The 19,819-nt window shown below is 46.5% G+C and overlaps 1 protein-coding gene across 1 annotated transcript; it reads right to left on the bottom strand.

Annotated features, from left to right (window-relative positions):
- Positions 1–9,983: 9,983 nt before the first annotated feature.
- LOC125514020 (S-adenosylmethionine synthase 2) lies at positions 9,984–12,809 on the bottom strand. The gene is made up of 2 exons (XM_048679266.1): positions 12,503–12,809; positions 9,984–11,624 (listed from the first exon to the last, which is right to left on the bottom strand). Exon 2 carries the CDS (start codon positions 11,601–11,603, stop codon positions 10,419–10,421), a length of 1,185 nt encoding a protein of 394 aa, XP_048535223.1. The 5' UTR covers positions 11,604–11,624; positions 12,503–12,809; the 3' UTR covers positions 9,984–10,418.
- Between the last annotated feature and the right edge of the window lie 7,010 nt (positions 12,810–19,819).

Genomic DNA, 19,819 nt, shown 5'->3' on the forward strand with positions numbered 1-19,819 from the left:
GCCGCTTTGACGCTATGCATCCTTTTCAAAGAAGAATTTGAAGTCTAATTCCAGTTTTCTTTGAAAGGATCATATTTATTATAAAAGATTCGTCGGGAGTAAAAGGTACCTTAAACATAACAAAAATAACATTGAGATTTCGAGACCACCGAACGACCTTCATTGCCGCCAAAATAAGCCGTCGACGTGCTGCTGTCACTGCTCCCCACCGAAGCCTGTCGATGATAGTTCCACGTGTCCCTAAGGACCAATGCCAGCCGTAGTCATCGTCGTTGAACCATGCATAGATCTTAATCATCTGACACCAAATCTCGCCACATGACGAGAAACTGTAACCACACCGCCCAAGGAGATGGCAGAAATCTACACTGGAGCTCGTCGACTACATCTAAACGGACGAATCTCGAGAAGGGTCGAAGCCCGGAAGACAAACTCCAAGAAGAAGCGTCGTCCTCTACCCTAGCGTTACACCAGCAAGGACTAAAAAAACCGTAGCCTAAACTACTAACCGGAGCGGAGGCAACGGGGTTCTCCTCTCCGCAACCGGCCTCCACCTAGGGCTACAGGAGGAAATGTTACTATAGTGTGATTCCATAGAAACCCAACCAACCACAAGCCTTCAAAAATGTCCTTAGAGTAGTGGCTCATTAGGATAAGCTGACCAAATCATGGTAAACTATTGTTTAGAGGAAGATCTGACGGCTAGAAACTAATTAAAACGTCATCCAACGACCAAAAACATAGAAGACGTGAGAGAGCTCGCATTAGGCTCAGTTTTACTATCCTAAAATTCCGGTTGAGTACCATTCATTTGAAGTCCTATGTATCATTCATTTCGAATGCTAATTCCAGTCGAGTAATTTCAAAGTATATCTCATTTTACCATGACACTCTTGTTTTGCATGATTTAATTTTGATCACTAATAGTTAATAATGTAAGTGTTATATGTTATACAATTATAGCATTGGAAACTTTCTTAAAATACAAATCCAATGGTACAATTTTTGTGAGGCATATTTAGTTAGTCAAAATGGTTAGACTTTGTTTTCAAAATGTGTGTGCGCGCTTGATGCCTACTACGCAACTTTTATTCTTGTAGACTCAGTTGGGTCTTCAAGCACAGAGTTTTGTAGGACAGCAGCAATTTTTTCTCAAGTGAATGACCTAAGCTTTATCAATCCGTGGGAGGCGTAGGATGAAGATGATCTCTTTCAAACAACCCTGCAATCAAATAGAAGAAATCTCTTGTGTCCCCGAAACACCCAATACAATGATAAATTGTATAGGTGCACTAGTTCGACGAAGAGATGGTGATACAAGTGTAGTATGGATAATAGATATAGGTTTTTATAATCTAAAATAATAAAAATAGTAAGGTAGCAAGTAGTAAAAATGAGCCTAGCTCTAGGGCAAACCCATGTTGATGTGAGTGGGGGACATGGTCCCACCTCAAATTTTGAAAATCCTACATGATTTGATTGTATTTTTAGAAAATTACTCCTATAAATGATGTTAAAGTACCCGCCTCATCCCTCATGCGAGCTTCTGTGGGCGACAAGGCCTCCGCACCGTCCGTTGCGCTGTGGCATCCCATAGGCTCCACCCGAGGGATCTTTGTGCCATCCGATCTGCATGGACGGCACGCACCCGAGAGGGTGCCTCGGGGGTTAATGACGGGTCGACCGCGGGCACGCCCGGGGCCACCGTCATGAGCCATTTACGGTCAAGCCCGCATGCGACACCCCTAACGGCCGGCCACTCACGATGGGCGTGCCAGATCCGTCTACCAGTGTCCTCCGCCCCCACATCGGGGCTGGTTGGCCTCGTGCAGATAGCTCCTTGGACCTCTTTGTGTCGCCTGATCTGCTTGGCCACCTCGTACCTAGACATACCCACCTCCTGAGAGCCTCCATGGGCGAGAGCGCCATCCATTTTGAGTTGGCATGCCGCAAGGGCCTCCCTAGGGCTCTCTGTGTCGGTTGATCTACCTGGATGGTGTGCACCCTCATGGCTCGCCTCGAGGTCCATGACGGGTGGACCACGGGGCCATAATCATGTGGTGTTTGTAGGCGCACCCGCATGCAAGGACCCGCATGTGATGGGATCACCTAGCCCTCATGTCGGCGTCCTTGTGTCGGGCTAGTTCGGTCGCGACATGCGGGGTGTGCATCACGCCCACTTGTGCCGGCTCACGCGTAGGGCCAGTCAGTCAGGACCGTTCGCCCCCGGTACGCACGGGCATCGCGTGGTGTGCGACACATGGGTGTGTCGGCCCTGCGTCCACCCACTTGTCTGGAGGGCCGTCTAGCCGGTTGTCCGGATGGTACGTGTATAGTTCGACCCTCACCCGGCATGTGCTACCGAGGGGGGGGGCTTGCCCAGGCCACTCGCGGTAGCGTCTTTCGTTTCAAACGATGGTCCTGCCCGGATGTGAAGGGGGTGGCTTGCCCGGGTCCCGAGGGGGCTGTCTTGTCCAGATGTAGAGGGGCTTGCCCTGGCCGGACATGGAGGGGGCTGGTCTGCCCTGACTGTTGTCGTCGCGGTATCTATTGGTTGGCGCATGTGGTCTCTTTCACCCGCTCGACTCCACTGGACTTGGAGGGTCTTTGCGAATCCAGCTTCTCGTCGTCCGGGGGCCTATCCGGCTAGCTGGTTTCGGTCTTGGGGTCGGCCGGCCGTTCTGGTTGAATCTCATGCGCTTTATTTTGCCTGTGTTGTTGCAGTAAGGCCATCAGCATGGGGAAAATATCTAGTGCTACCAAGGCTTACGTGCTACCGTGGCACGGGCTTCTCGACCGTCAGATTATCAGAATGGACGACTCTCAATAACTCTGCAACATTTGCAAAAAAAGCCTCTGAAGAGTCCAAAAAATATGCATAGGTCTATCAGATCCAACAACTCCCAGACGCCGACCGATCTAAGAATCCGACGGCCCAGATGCCCGTATCACGGTAACATTTAAGCCCTGGTAGCACCAGATACTCTCCCCATCAGCATGCACGTCGGCTCCGGCGGCATTAGTATGATGGTGGCTCCATTAAATTAGCCTCTTTCTTTGTGGTGTGATGCCATTGGCTGGCTATAGGCGGGTTTGTGCTGCGCGGGAGAGGTTGATGCGGGCGGGGGTGATACTTACATTTCCTCCTTTTCTGCGTGCCGGGGTCGACGTTGCTTCGGTTGACTAAGCCAGCTTTTCATGCCGCAGTTGCTGGCGCCATGTATTTGAATGAAACTCTGGCTGTTTGTTATCCAGTGAAGAGTGTAGGTTCACATGTTGAAGACTTATGCTATGAAATTGAGGAAACAACGGCGAAAGCAGATTGGCATTTAAGGATCAGAATTTATGAGCTCCGTTGTATCTTTGGACTCGAAAAGCAATAATCGCATTTTGGGCGTTAGAGTTCTCCTGCCTTATCATCAAATGTAAGACATTGCTGGACAGCTCTTTCGTACATCTCAATCATTCCTTCGCTCATATGGAGGCTGATGTGACCATTAATACCAGAATGAAGGATATCACATGTGTTGTAGCCTTGTAGGATTCCGTTTCGGAAAAAAAAAACATGTGTTGTAGGAGCTATGCCACACATTAATCAAAAAGAGAGACACGCTTGTAACGTCAAGGCTCCTGTACATGCATACTGTAGCCATGCTGCATTATTGAAGACGTTGATTGGTCCAACCTTAGCTTCCATTACATTCGGCTGAGTAAATTGCACGGCTTGGGCTGTTAACGGGTTGTTAACCATAGCTTCCAGGACTAAGGTGTGCCACTGCTCCTATTAATTTGTAATTTTGTATCCTCTCTCTATCCCACACCCTTTTTGTGAGCTAATCCCTTGGAACCTCTCATCTTTGTTTGTGTAGATCCTTTTTTATCTATAATGCCTACAAGGTGTTCGATGAAAATCCAAACGAGCTGCAGGGAAAGATTCACCTATACGTACATAGTACTATCCATGCTCTGTTGTCTGCTCAGTAAGTTCTTTTCCTGAAATTTAGTTTAGTCAACGATGACTTGGCAAGCTACCATTGATTGTTTGAGGCTGCATCAGATAATGGTAATCATATTTAAAGCACATGTTGCTGTGAATTTTGTACAGTTTCAGACTTTTCTCTGCGATCATTTCTGGAATCAACTTATAGCTCAGGTTCTTACTTACCTTCTTATAACATCTCTAAGACATTGTTAGTTTTGTACAGATTTGACGAAGAGATGGGCGAGGACACCGAGCCATGGAGAGGTGTTGTCATTTCCCCATGTGCTGACTGCTGGAGAAGTCACAGGAGGGTGTGGTGGCATAGGCATTGCTGCCACAAGGGGTTTTGCAATGGTCAACGACAGTGCCCCCAGCTCCAGTTCATTACGCGGTTTCTTCTGCTAATAATATGATATCTAAAATTCCCTTAAAAATGGTATCCAATATCTTGCTACCATAAACTGAATGCTCCTTATTCTGAAATTATTGTGTATATCACATTATCACCAAGGAGAGGGTTAATGATCGATGCCTATCAGTTCAGGGCCATTAGTATCCATCAAACCACTGAGTGGAATTTGTTCTGAAGAATGCATGCATATATCACTTAGAGTAACATAACAAGACATATTAGTTTTCATATTATGGAAATACAAAACAAGGTAAGATTTTCTGAATTTTAGGTGACACGCTTCATTTCGTATGTACTTCATTTGCAGCTTGGCATCCAGATATGTACTCCCTCTGTAAACTAATATAAGACCTTTTATAGACCACTACTTTAGTGATCTATAAAAGGTCTTATACTAGTTTATAGAGGTAGTACTTCATAACTTTATTCATGGTCTCATTTTGTATTTACTGCATGTTGTAACCTGTTATTATCCATATGGACTTATTATTTTATCATACACTGGATTCTCCCCTCTTTCTTTCAAGCAACGGAGAGCACCGTTTATGCATTATTTCACTTCTTCACTCAACATGTTCTTGAAACTTCTATATTGACAGATCGCAGGAAAGTCTAGCTACTTTCTCTTTTGAAAGTTAAGCTGAAGCCCAGCAAAGTTTGTAAGGCGGGGTGAAAATTGTCACTCTAATGCAAGTCGCTCATAGCATTGTTAGGTAGATGATTTCTTTTTACCAGGAAGGATGGGTCTCTAAATCAAAATTTTAGTTTAGGAATTATGTTCACTATTTTATTTGTTCAGGGTCATGTGAGCTTTAGTCCTGTAGGTGAACCTGTTACAAAATTGACAATGGAAGAATGCCTTTTTTCTATATTACTATTTTGGTTGCAAAAGGGAGATGGCATAAAGCAGGAAAGTTTTTTCATTATATTTTTTTGTGGATATTCGATATTTTCTATCAATAGCTACCACATAACCCACTTAAGATTTCAACGGTGTAGAAGTTTCCAAAAAATCATTAAAAAAATACTATTAACACTAGGATTATAGTTGAAAGAACATGCGGTGCCCCCATGTTTGGTTTTGGTAATTGATGACAATCTCTATGGACTAATGGTTGCCTTGAGTTATATTTGAAGGTTTTGTCCATAGGCTTTTCTTGGAGTACATGTGTTGGTTTCAAGGATAGTTTGTGTTGACCAAGGTGCTATTAAGGAATTATCCAAAGCTTGGTCATGTGAGAGTTGAGCTTATTGCAAGCATGTCTTGAAGAAGAAGATTGTGTGATCATTCATGTTTACCTTCAAGACATCATCCAAATGAAGAGAGTTGGAAAGATTCAAGGTTGATCAAGACTAAGTCAAGAGTGAATCAAGTTGATCAACTCACAAAGCGTAGAAGATGTACCGAGAGGGATCAAGTGATCCCATGGTTTGGTAAGCATTGTCCATTGTGCTTTGTGTACTAACCCATGGTCTATGTGAGAGTTCTGCGTGGGGTTAGGTACGTGTTCATGGGCTTGCGTCAAGAGAAAGATATCACTCAACCCATGGAGAGGATGACATCAAGTGGTGATCGTCATCAAGATTGCCGTGTGCAAGTTCAAGTGGATCATCGCGAAGAGATCAAGTGCTTGAAGCTTGCTGTCCATTGTGGTGACAATGGACTTGTGAAGATGTGCCGAAGAGTGGCTCACCCATAGTGGACTATGGGGGAGCAATCATCTAGTCTTCATCGAGCCAACGCAATCAAGAAAGGTGGTCCAACTTGAGGGAGTCAAGATCGTCATCATCTAGCTCAAGTGGACCATGTGCAAGGCAAAGGTTTGCCCTTGATAGGTTTTCTATTTTACCGGTCTCATGGTGGTAGTTTGGAGACCGGGTTATAGGATCGTTTGCCGTACTATCAAGGGGGGCTCTCAAGTTGGTAGCTTGATCGTATTGTTAGTAGAGAGCTCAAACCATTGCATCCTTGCATCATCTTTCTTGGTTCTTGTTTGGTTCTCTTCGTGAGTCTTAGAGCTTATGCTCATCTTGATGACAAGCTTGAGTTCATCGAAAACGGAGTTCGCATGCATCTTCTATGATGTTTTCGGTGTTGGAGGTTTTACCGGTCTTTTCCGAGGAAGGGTTCTCACCATTTTCTTATGGGCTTTTTCTCATTTGCTTCTTATTGATATTTCTTTGAATATTGTGTTATCCCTTGTCGCTAGCTTTCCAACAAACTTGGTTTTATCGAATTCGGAGTCCGTTTGCAAAAGTTGTGGCAGTTTTGGTATTCTGAAAAGGCTGCAGCGGTACTACCGCGAATTGGAGCGGATGTAATTTTTTACTACCGCTCCAGAGCGGTACTACCGCGGCTCCTACAGCGGTAGTACCGCTCCGGACCAAAAACTCGTCCCAAGTCTTGCGGTGGTAGGCCCGGATGTATTTTTTTAGTACCGCTCGCAAGCAGTAGTACCGCTACCATCTGCGGTAGTACCGTGAGGTCGAGCAGTAGTACCGTGAGGACGAGCGGTAGTACCGCTCCGGCGGTTCTACTGGCCTTTTGCCTCCTCGCTGTTGTTTTTCAAAGGGGTATTACCGCCCTAGCGGTAGTACCGCTCCTTGGAGCGGTAGTACCGCTCTGTGCGGGCTGTGAGCATAACGGTTGGATTTTTCCCCACCTATAAAAGCAGGCCTTCTTCCCCAATGAACCTTATCCTTTGAGCTCGTGTTCTTCCCCCATTGTTGACCTTCTTCGAGCTTGCTAACTCTCAATCCCTCCATGGATTCTTGCTAGTTTTTGAGGGAAAAGAGAGAGGAGATCTAGATCCACATTTCTACCAATCACTTTCTCCTCTATGTGAGGGGAACCCCTTGGATCTAGATCTTGGAGTTCTTGGTGTTCTCCTTCTTGTTCTTCCTCTCATTTTCCTCCCTAGCATTAGTTGTTTCGGTGGGATTTGAGAGAGAAGGACTTGGGCACTCCGTGTGCCCTTGCCATTGCATTTGATGCATCGGTTTGAGTTCTCCACGGTGATATGTGGAAGTGAAGTTTGAGAAGCTTATTACTCTTGGGTGTTTGGGCACCCTAGAGCTTGTTCCTCTTGGGTGCCTTGGCACCTAGACGGTTGGTGTTGTTCGGAGCTCAATCAGTGTGGTGTAAAGCTCCGGGCAAGCGTCGGGGTCTCCAATTAGGTTGTGGAGATCGCCCCGAGCAATTTGACGGGTACCGGTGACCGCCCCCAAGGGTTGCCAAAGTGTACGGGTTTGGTGACCGCCCCCAAGGGTTGCCATTTGTACGGGTTCGGTGACCGCCCTCAAGGGTCCCTTAGTGGAATCACAGCATCTTGCATTGTGCGAGGGCGTGAGGAGATTACGGTGGCCCTAGTGGCTTCTTGGGGAGCATTGTGCCTCCACACCGCTCCAAACAGAGATTAGCATCCGCAAGGGTGTGAACTTCGGGATACATCGTCGTCTCCGCGTGCCTCGGTTATCTCTTACCCGAGCCCTTTACTTATGCACTTTACTTTGTGATAGCCGTATTGTTTCTTGTCATACATCTTGCTATCACATAGTTGTTTATCTTGCTTAGTATAAGTTGTTGGTGCACATAGGTGAGCCTAGTTGTTGTAGGTTTTGTGTTTGACAAATTAACCGCTAGGTTTATTCCGCATTTGTTCAAGCCTAAACCGTAATTATTTTAAAGCGCCTATTCACCCCCCCCCCCTCTAGGCGACATCCACGATCTTTCAATAGTGTAAGAGGATCTAACGGAGCGATTGAAAAAACACAATTTTGTGTTGCCTTCATATATGTAATTTTTGCCGAGGGCACATAAAGTCATATTTTCCCAATCGCTCTGTTGGAGTTATTTGTTTCACATTTTTTTGAGAATTTTCGAACCATTAAAACCTTAATGGGTTCTGCAGACAACATTTATAGACACAATTTTAGTTCTGGTACTCCACTGGGTCCTAATATAATTAACTTTCAGAGAATGATGGGATTTACCTCAGCAATTGCATATTTCATATATTGGATAGTAAATCTATGAAACACTGTCACTATGTTCTTCTGCAAGTTTCTGTTGATTACATTCATGCATATTTATGTTTAGAGTCAAAACAAGTCCTACAAATAATATGCCATAGTTTATTTTCAGATTCTGGAAATAATTAAATGCCAGTTTATAAGTATTTATACTAAAAATGATATCTCTGACAACCTCTCATGCCAATGGGGCAATACTTCCAGTCCAAATTCATATTTGGCTTTGCCAGTTTCATAGAAATGCTACCTGGATACTGGAGTAGCAACCGTGTGTGAGAAAAGCCTTTTACTTATTCATTGAGAGTTCATTTGTATCGACATCTACTATCTTTGGTCCTTTCCAAGGGCCAATAAGAAAGGGCAAGTTATATATGTTAACTGTCATGGGTACTTTGCTTAAAGAGTACTTGCAGGTTTTCATACCACTCTATCACTAGGATTTCCTTTCAGTTTTTTCTTACACTCTAGGCAAAATATGAATAGCCTCCACTTCAGTTACTTGCCGATAGGTGGTGAACCTGCAAGTAGTTTTTATCATAGTGTGGTAAGCATTGAGAAATTTGTTCATCATACCTCTAAGGTTTAGTGGAAGTATTGTGGTAGTCAGGCAGGAATCATGTTCCAATTACGCCCAGAAGATTTTCATCCTTGTTCTAGCTTCATTGAAGATAAATGTATTATGGCAATTGCACCCTTCCAGGTTTGTGCTTGATTACCTATTCGTATAAATTTGTTTCTTGTGGCAGATAAAGAATAATTTTTGTACGTACATCCTATCCCAACTTGGTAGGTTTACTAATGCCCTGTTCGTATCATGTCTTGTGCTTCTACCGTTAAGTTTGTTATGTTGGACATTGGTGATGATCAGGTAAAGGAAGAAACATTCCAAGCCTCAGGTTTTTCTATACCAATCCCCCGGCTGGTAAGCTCAGGCACTCGTAATGTAAACCGACTTGGATCACATCTAAAATGTCTTTATTGGTCTACTGTAATGAGAAAACCTTTCTACCGGCAGCACTACAATGCAACATTCAATAAACATAACTCAATTTTGATATTCTTTTGAACCTTTTTTCTTTGAAAAAAGAATAATTGAATAAAGGAATATATCATGCACTCACAGTTTTGTCAGTCAGTACCTTATACATGTGTACCAGGAGCATTGGTTTTGCTTCATACATGATGACATGTGAGTGTTGGCCGCCAACTGCTCCTGCTGTCACGGCTAAATCTAGCAGGAAAAAAAAGGAGAGTGACCTCAGGCTGGGCAGGCCATATGGACAACCAGCCCATCACACAATGACCAGCAAACAATTCCAACCAAAGTCAGGCATAAGAGTGACCTGCGACAAAACGCGGCACGGCAAGGTGAGTGGACTGCAGCTTACACCAAATCCGATCAATGTATAGGATGATTTGAGAGCCATAGCGTGGGTCAAGAGTGTCAAGTGAATCAAAAAGACTGGCAGTATAAATCCAGATCCCATCAAACCACTTTTGCTTGAGTTGGGCTTACATTTACCAATTGCACAAACCATGATTAAAAACCTTGAACAGTAGATAAAGTACAGTACTGCTTAGAAGAATGACAATTTGGGAACAATAGGGCAATAGAATTACACATGGGTCTTTAGACTCTGAAAGAAAGAGCATTATGAGGGGAACTACACAACATGGCTCTTTAGACTCTGGAAGAAAGAGCATTATGAGGGGAAACTACACAAAACAGAGTATGAAAAGTGAAAGTGACGGAGTGACAGAGCAAATTGCACATCACTCAGCAGTTTCAGCAGACTCAAAAAGAAAAGGAAAAATATATGAAATGATACACCAATAAGAAAACTTAGCACTGATCACTAGACGGCACGACCAGTGTAGCACGTCGCGGTGATGTCGAATGCTTCTTCTTACTTCCCAGGAGCAAAAGGATCCCGCCTTTGTCGAACTTGATAGGCAGCAGACCAAGAATAACCCCAATGTGATTTCTTGTTCTTAGGCAGATGTCTTGTCGAACTTGAGGGGCTTCACCACCTCCCAGGTGAAGTCGGCATCATCGCGGCCAAAGTGACCGTAAGCAGCGGTCTTGATGAACCTGTTTCCACCTTTCTTCAAGTCCAGGTTGATGCTGATCATCCCAGGCCTGAAGTCAAAGTTCTCCTTCACGAGCTTGAGGATCTCCCTGTCGGGGATCTTGCCGGTGCCGTAGGAGTCGACGAACACAGACAGGGGCTCAGGCACCCCAATGGCGTATGAGATCTGCACAATGCAGCGGCGTGCGAGACCACTGGCGATGATGCTCTTGGCAGCCTGCCTGGCAATGTAGGCACCACTGCGGTCGACCTTGGTCGGGTCCTTGCCAGAGAAGGCGCCGCCGCCGTGGGCTCCCCAGCCACCGTAGGTGTCGATGATGATCTTGCGGCCGGTGAGACCGGCATCACCGTGAGGTCCGCCGATGACGAAGCGGCCAGACGGGTTCAGGTGGAAGATGGTGTTCTCATCGAGGTACTTCCCAGGAATCACTGGCTTGATGACGTGCTCCTTGAGGTCTGCGGCTATCTCGTCGTTGGTGACGGTCTCGTCATGCTGTGTGGAGATGAGGACGGTGTGCACACGAACAGGCACCATGGCACCACCCTCGTTTAGGTACTCAATGGTGACCTGGGTCTTTCCGTCAGGCCTGAGCCAGGCGCAGGTGCCATTCTTGCGGACCTCGGTAAGGCGAGCTCCAAGCTTGGTGGCGAGCATGTGGGTGAGGGGCATCAGCTCAGGAGTCTCATCGGTGGCGTAGCCGAACATGATGCCCTGGTCACCGGCACCGATCTCTTCAGGGCGCTTGGTGAAGTGTCCGTGAACACCCTGGGCAATGTCAGGGGATTGCTGCTCGATGTTGACGAGCACCTTGCAATGGTCGGCATCAAGACCGACGTCGTCAGAGATGAAGCCGATATTGCGGCAGGTGTCGCGCACGATCTTCTCGTAGTCGACGGTGGCCTTGGTGGTGATCTCGCCAAAGACCATGACCATGTTGGTCTTGGTGCAGGTCTCGCAGGCAACCTTGCTGTCGGGATCCTGGGCCAAGCAGGCGTCCAAGACGGCGTCGGAGACCTGGTCGCACAGCTTGTCGGGATGGCCCTCGTTCACGGACTCGGACGTGAAGAGGAACGTCTCGGCCGCCATTTCTTCCGTGCTAGCGATGCTCTGCGAATGGAAGAAAATCCAACGATTAGAATCAAACGCATATGAGTCGTGCCACAAAATCACGGTACTGTCCCAGCTACAGAGCATTATAGATGAGAACTCTTATGACTAATCTACACGTCCAGGCACAACAAGAAAAACACCTCAAAACAAGAAAAACAACAAACAGGCCCCTGAGGGGGGTGATTGCTGAACCATCCTGAATCTACCGCCGTCTTCCACACGCCGTCAAAGCCGCCGTCGGAGGAAGGAGCGACGAGAGCCACGAGCCGAAGACCCGCCGGACGCCATCGCATCGAAGCTTTAAAGATCCGAAGAAAGGGCACATCTCACTGTGGCCCATCGGCCGAGGACCACCCCGTGCCTCGGTGCCTGGCGAGCCTCAGATCCGCCATCCCCGGCCGACCACGTCAAAAAGGCCTGGCAACAACCAATCAACCCTGCGCCAGAAGAGAAACCGCCGCCGCCGTCGCCATGAGAAGCAACATCAGCCGGCGACGGCGACCCCGTGTACACATCCACCCGGCCACACAGCAGCCCAAGAGCAAGAACCGCCGTGAGGACGACACAGACGGAAAAACAAAAGATCCATAGCAAAGTGACGACGCCGCCACGACGACCACACCCCGACGCCCGGATACACCAGGCTGGCCACTCCGACGAGGAGCCGGAGCACAATTATTGGGCGTGGCGCCGCCGGCCGGATACAGCGACCCACCCACCTACCAACCCCTTTCACCTCTCTCTTTTTAACTAACTAGCCATGTTTTCATCACGACAAAGCTACGTAGTAATTAAGCGAGCCACGTATGATGAAAAAGTAGAAGATAAATTAGACATGGATGATCGAAGCACGACCAGGACGCGGTGAAGCTAACCTTGTGCAGTTGTGCTGATGCTATTCTTCAGGAGGCCGAAGAACCGAAAGGAAGAGGTCGAATGTATGCACGGTGCTGTAAGGAGATCCCGGCCGCGCAATTTATAGGGGCGGAGGGCCCGCAAGGTCGTGCATGAGTGTTGCTGGTGAGAGCGCGGGACTGCACAACCTGTGCTGCAGCCCTTTGCTGAAGCCCTCCTCGCCACCAAACCCCATTTTTTGCGGTGGGTCAGATCACCTACCAACCATCTACTTTATTTTCTTCCCCACTTGCCCTCTTTTTTAGAAGATCTTCTCCACTTGCCTTGCCTAAGTGAGCTGCCTCCGTCAATTCACTATGGACGTGTTTGGTAGGCTACCTGTAGCTAAGTATGCGTGTATAGTTTTCTTCAGTTTTTTTAAAAAAACACCTGTAATTTTATTCATATTCATAACAATCACAGATACACTGATTTGAATTTAAGATCCAAGAAAATAGAAAGTAACTCATATAACTAATAAAATCCCTTGGAAACACCTTCTTGGTGGTATTAATCTCTGCTAGAAGAAATTCTTCAGAGACTTTGGTAAAGAGGCTGCAATTGGACTGAAGCAATGATATTGTCTCTCTTTCATCCGCACGAATATTGTCAATAATGGTTTTTGAAAGTGCCTTGAGTCACCCATCCCAGAAGATGAGAAGTCTTGATCGATAAACGTACTTGGGCTGGGGATGATCCCCTAGAAGTGCAGGACGTCAAAATACGATATCTTCACCATGGTGTCGATGAAATATTTCACCTCCATAAAGAATCAAACCAACAAAAAAAAGGCTTGACACACTAACATGAACTCATCAGATCTGAATAACCGAATCTACGAGGATAGAAAATTCTCTAACCTCATGGCACAGCCAAAAGAACGAGAGTACTTTTGTTTTCACAAAATACAAATATCACTAGACGCTGACGAAGAACATGAAACTCTTGAAGATGCGAGGTCCCCCCACCTCGCAATGCCAATATGGTAGCTGGAGGCGAGGGAACCAAAAGTCCCTAGCGGTGGTCAGCGGCAGGGCTGCAGCTGTGCCGTTCATGAGCCCTAGACAAATAGAGTTAGGTCGCCAGTTTGGTTGCCTGTGTTTTCTGTTGGGACTGTATGACAAAGAACACAAAGGACTCATGGGCCTGCGCGAGGAGGAACAGTTGATCGGTTGTTTTCTTGGATCCAGGCTCGAGCGAGCCATGTGTGTCCCTCACATGCATGCTTGGGGAAGCACCGGAGATGGACGAGACGTCCTGAATCCACCAACCCCCCCCCCCCCTACCGCTCAAACCTCGTTCACACCTTATTCTCTCATCACCATCCGGTCTCACCAATGGCCGCTCCTGTTGGGGAACGTTGCAGAAAACAAAAAATTTCCTACGGTTTCACCAAGATCCATCTATGAGTTCATCTAGCAACGAGTGATCGAATTGCATCTACATGCCTTTGTAGATCACGCGCGGAAGCGTTCAAAGAACGGGGATGAGGAAGTCGTACTCGACGTGATCCAAATCACCGGAGATCCTAGCGCCGAACGGACGGCACCTTCGTGTTCAACACACGTACGGTCAGCGTGACGTCTCCTCCTTCTTGATCCAGCAAGGGGGAAGGAGAGGTTGATGAAGATCCAGCAGCACGACGGCGTGGTGGTGGATGCAGCAGTCACCGCAGCAGGGCTTCGCCGTTCTTCTGCGAGAGGGAGAGGTGTAGCAGGGGAGAGGGAGGCGCCAAGAGTCAAGGGTGCGGCTGCCCCTCCATCCCCCCCTTTATATAGGCCCCTAGGGGGGTGCGCCGGCCCTAGGAGATGGGATCTCGTAGGGGGGGCGGCCAAGGGGTGGAGTGCCCCCCAAGCCAGGTGGGGCGCCCCCCACCCTAGGGTTCCCAACCCTAGGCGCATGGGGTGGGCCAAAGGGGGCGCACCAGCCCACTATGGGCTGGTTCCCCTCCCCACTTCAGCCCATGGGGCCCTCCGGGATGGGTGGCCCCACCCGGTGGACCCCCGGGACCCTTTCGGTGGTCCCGGTACAATACCGGTGACCCCCGAAACTCTCCCGATGGCCGAAACTGCACTTCCTATATATAATTCTTCACCTCCGGACCATTCCGGAACTCCTCGTGACGTCCGGGATCTCATTCGGGACTCCGAACAACTTTCGGGTTACTGCATATTCATATCTCTACAACCCTAGCGTCACCGAACCTTAAGTGTGTAGACCCTACGGGTTCGGGAGACATGTAGACATGACCGAGACGGCTCTCCGGTCAATAACCAACAGCGGGATCTGGATACCCATGTTGGCTCCCACATGCTCCTCGATGATCTCATCGGATGAACCACGATGTCGAGGATTCAAGCAACCCCGTATACAATTCCCTTTGTCAATCGGTACGTTACTTGCCCGAGATTCAATCGTCGGTATCCCAATACCTCGTTCAATCTCGTTACCGGCAAGTCACTTTACCTGTACCGTAATGCATGATCCCGTCACCAGACACTTGGTCACTTTGAGCTCATTATGATGATGCATTACCGAGTGGGCCCAGAGATACCTCTCCGTCATACGGAGTGACAAATCCCAGTCTTGATCCGTGTCAACCCAACAGACACTTTCAGAGATACCCGTAGTATACCTTTATAGTCACCCAGTTACGTTGTGACGTTTGGTACACCCAAATCACTCCTACGGTATCCGGGAGTTACACGATCTCATGGTCTAAGGAAAAGATACTTGACATTGGAAAAACTCTAGCAAACGAACTATACGATCTTGTGCTATGTTTAGGATTGGGTCTTGTCCATCACATCATTCTCCTAATGATGTGATCTCGTTATCAATGACATCCAATGTCCATAGTTAGGAAACCATGACTATCTATTGATCAACGAGCTAGTCAACTAGAGGCTTACTAGGGACATGTTGGTGTCTATGTATTCACACATGTATTACGATTTCCGGATAACGCAATTATAGCATGAATAAAAGACAATTATCATGAACAAGGAAATATAATAATAATCCTTTTATTATTGTCTCTAGGGCATATTTCCAACAGTCTCCCACTTGCACTAGAGTCAATAATCTAGTACATTGTGATGAATCGAACACCCATAGAGTTCTAGTGTTGATCATGTTTTGCCCTAGGGAGAGGTTTAGTCAATGGATCTGCGACATTCAGGTCCGTATGTACTTTACAAATATCTATGTCTCCATCTTGAACATTTTCACGAATGGAGTTGAAGCGACGCTTGATGTGCCTGGTCTTCTTGTGAAACCTGGGCTCCTTGGCAAGTGCAATAGCTCCAGTGTTGTCACAGAAGAGTTTGATCGGCCCCGACGCATTGGGTATGACTCCTAGGTCGGTGATGAACTCCTTCACCCAAATTGCTTCATGCGCTGCCTCCGAGGCCGCCATGTACTCCGCTTCACATGTAGATCCCGCCACGACGCTCTGCTTGCAGCTGCACCAGCTTACTGCTCCACCATTCAACATATACACGTATCCGGTTTGTGACTTAGAGTCATCCAGATCTGTGTCGAAGCTAGCATCGACGTAACCCTTTACGACGAGCTCTTCGTCACCTCCATAAACGAGAAACATGTCCTTAGTCCTTTTCAGGTACTTCAGGATATTCTTGACCGCTGTCCAGTGTTCCTTGCCGGGATTACTTTGGTACCTACCTACCAAACTTACGGCAAGGTTTACATCAGGTCTGGTACACAGCATGGCATACATAATAGACCCTATGGCTGAGGCATAGGGGATGACACTCATCTCTTCTATATCTTCTGCCGTGGTCGGACATTGAGCTGAGCTCAATTTCACACCTTGCAACACAGGCAAGAACCCCTTCTTAGACTGATCCATATTGAACTTCTTCAATATCTTATCAAGGTATGTGCTTTGTGAAAGACCTATGAGGCGTCTTGATCTATCTCTATAGATCTTGATGCCTAATATATAAGCAGCTTCTCCAAGGTCCTTCATTGAAAAACTCTTATTCAAGTAGGCCTTAATGCTGTCCAAAAGTTCTATATCATTTCCCATCAAAAGTATGTCATCTACATATAATATGAGAAATGCTACAGAGCTCCCACTCACTTTCTTGTAAACGCAGGCTTCTCCATAAGTCTGCATAAACCCAAACGCTTTGATCATCTCATCAAAGCGAATATTCCAACTCCGAGATGCTTGCACCAGCCCATAAATGGATCGCTGGAGCTTGCATACCTTGTTAGCATTCTTAGGGTCGACAAAACCTTCCGGATGCATCATATACAATTCTTCCTTAAGGAAACCATTAAGGAATGCCGTTTTGACGTCCATTTGCCATATCTCATAATCATAGTATGCGGCAATTGCTAACATAATTCAGACGGACTTCAGCTTCGCTATGGGAGAGAAAGTCTCATCGTAGTCAACCCCTTGAACTTGCCGATAACCCTTAGCGACAAGTCGAGCTTTATAGATGGTAACATTACCATCCGCGTCCGTCTTCTTCTTAAAGATCCATTTGTTTTCTATCTCTCGCCGATCATCGGGCAAGTCTGTCAAAGTCCGTACTTTGTTTTCATACATGGATCCTATCTCGGATTGCATGGCTTCAAGCCATTTGTTGGAATCTGGGCCCGCCATCGCTTCTTCATAGTTCGAAGGTTCACCGTTGTCTAACAACATGATTTCCAAGACAGGGTTGCCGTACCACTCTGGTGTGGAACGCGTCCTTATGGACCTACGAAGTTCAGTAGCAACTTGATCTGAAGTTTCATGATCATCATCATTAACTTCCTCTCTAGTCGGTGCAGGCACCTCAGGAACATTTTCTTGAGTTGCACCACTTTTCGGTTCAAGAGGTAATACTTCATCAAGTTCTACTTTCCTCCCACTTACTTCTTTCGAGAGAAACTCTTTCTCTAGAAAGGATCCATTCTTGGCAACAAAGATCTTGCCTTCGGATCTGAGGTAGAAAGTATACCCAATAGTTTCTTTAGGGTATCCTATGAAGATGCATTTTTCCGACTTGGGTTCGAGCTTTTCAGGTTGAAGTTTCTTGACATAAGCATCGCATCCCCAAACTTTTAGAAACGATAGCTTAGGTTTCTTCCCAAACCATAATTCATACGGTGTCGTCTCAACGGATTTCGATGAAGCCCTATTTAAAGTGAATGCGGCAGTCTCTAAAGCATAGCCCCAAAATGATAGCGGTAAATCGGTAAGAGACATCATAGATCGCACCATATCTAATAGAGTGCGATTACGATGTTCGGACACACCATTACGCTGAGGTGTTCCAGGCGGCGTGAGTTGTGAAACTATTCCACATTTTCTTAAGTGTGTGCCAAATTCGTGACTCAAGTATTCTCCTCCACGATCTGATCGCAGGAACTTGATTTCCCTGTCACGTTGATTCTCAACCTCACTCTGAAATTCCTTGAACCTTTCAAAGGTCTCAGACTTGTGTTTCATTAAGTAGACATACCCATATCTACTCAAGTCATCAGTGAGGGTGAGAACATAACGATAACCACCGCGAGCCTCAACACTCATTGGACCGCACACATCAGTATGTATGATTTCCAATAAGTTGGTTGCTTGCTCCATTGTTCCTGAGAACGGAGTCTTGGTCATTTTACCCATGAGGCATGGTTCGCATGTGTCAAATGATTCGTAATCAAGAGACTCTAAAAGTCCATCTGCATGGAGCTTCTTCATGTGTTTGACACCTATGTGACCAAGGCGGCAGTGCCACAAGTATGTGGGACTATCATTATCAACCTTACATCTTTTGGTACTCACACTATGAATATGTGTAGCATTACGCTCGAGATTCATTAAGAATAAACCATTCACCATCGGAGCATGACCATAAAACATATCTCTCATATAAATAGAACAACCATTATTCTCGGATTTAAATGAGTAGCCATCTCGTATTAGACGAGATCCTGATACAATGTTCATGCTCAAACTTGGCACTAAATAACAATTATTGAGGTTCAAAACTAATCCCGTAGGTAAATGTAGAGGTAGCGTGCCGACGGCGATCACATCAACCTTGGAACCATTCCCGACGTGCATCATCACCTCGTCCTTCGCCAGTCTCCGCTTATTCCGCAGCTCCTGCTTTGAGTTACAAATATGAGCAACTGCACCGGTATCAAATACCCAGGAGCTACTACGAGTACTGGTAAGGTACGCATCAATTACATGTATATCACATATACCTTTCGTGTTGCCGGCCTTCTTGTCCGCTAAGTATTTGGGGCAGTTCCGCTTCCAGTGAGCACTTCCCTTGCAATAAAAACACTCAGTCTCGGGCTTGGGTCCATTCTTTGGCTTCTTCCCAGCAGCTTGCTTACCAGGTGCGGCAACTCCCTTGCCATCCTTCTTGAAGTTCTTCTTACCCTTGCCCTTCTTGAACTTAGTGGTTTTATTCACCATCAACACTTGATGTTCCTTTTTGACTTCTACCTTTGCTGATTTCAGCATTGCAAATACTTCAGGAATGGTCTTTTCCATCCCCTACATATTGAAGTTCATCAGAAAGCTCTTGTAGCTCAGTGGAAGCGACTGAAGGATTCTGTCAATGACCGCGTCATCCGGGAGATTAACTCCCAGCTGAGTCAAGCGGTTATGTAACCCTGACATAGTGAGTATGTGCTCACTGATAGAACTATTTTCCTCCATCTTAAAGATGAAGAACTTGTCGGAGACTTCATATCTCTCGACCCGGGCATGAGCTTGAAAAACCATTTTCAGCTCTTCGAACATCTCATATGCTCCATGTCTCTCAAAACGCTTTTGGAGCCCCGGTTCTAAGCTGTAAAGCATGCCGCACTGAACGAGGGAGTAATCATCAGTACGTGTCTGCCAAGCGTTCATAACGTCTTGTTCTGCAGGGAGAGCGGGTGCTTCACCTAGCGGTGCTTGTAGGACATAATCTTTCTTGGCAGCTATGAGGATGATCCTCAGGTTCCGGACCCAGTCCGTATAATTGCTGCCATCGTCTTTCAGCTTGGTTTTCTCTAGGAACGCGTTGAAGTTGAGGACAACGTTGGCCATTTGATCTACAATACATGTTGTAAAGATTTTAGACTAAGTTCATGATAATTAAGTTCATCTAATCAAATTATTCAATGAACTCCCACTTAGATAGACATCCCTCCAGTCATCTAAGTATAACATGATCCGAGTTAACAAGGCCGTGTCCGATCATCACGTGAGACGGACTAGTCAACATCGGTGAACATCTTCATGTTGATCGTATCTTCTATACGACTCATGCTTGACCTTT

The sequence above is a fragment of the Triticum urartu genome, chromosome 6 (assembly GCF_003073215.2).
Source record: "Triticum urartu cultivar G1812 chromosome 6, Tu2.1, whole genome shotgun sequence".
NCBI classification, from domain to species: domain Eukaryota; kingdom Viridiplantae; phylum Streptophyta; class Magnoliopsida; order Poales; family Poaceae; genus Triticum; species Triticum urartu.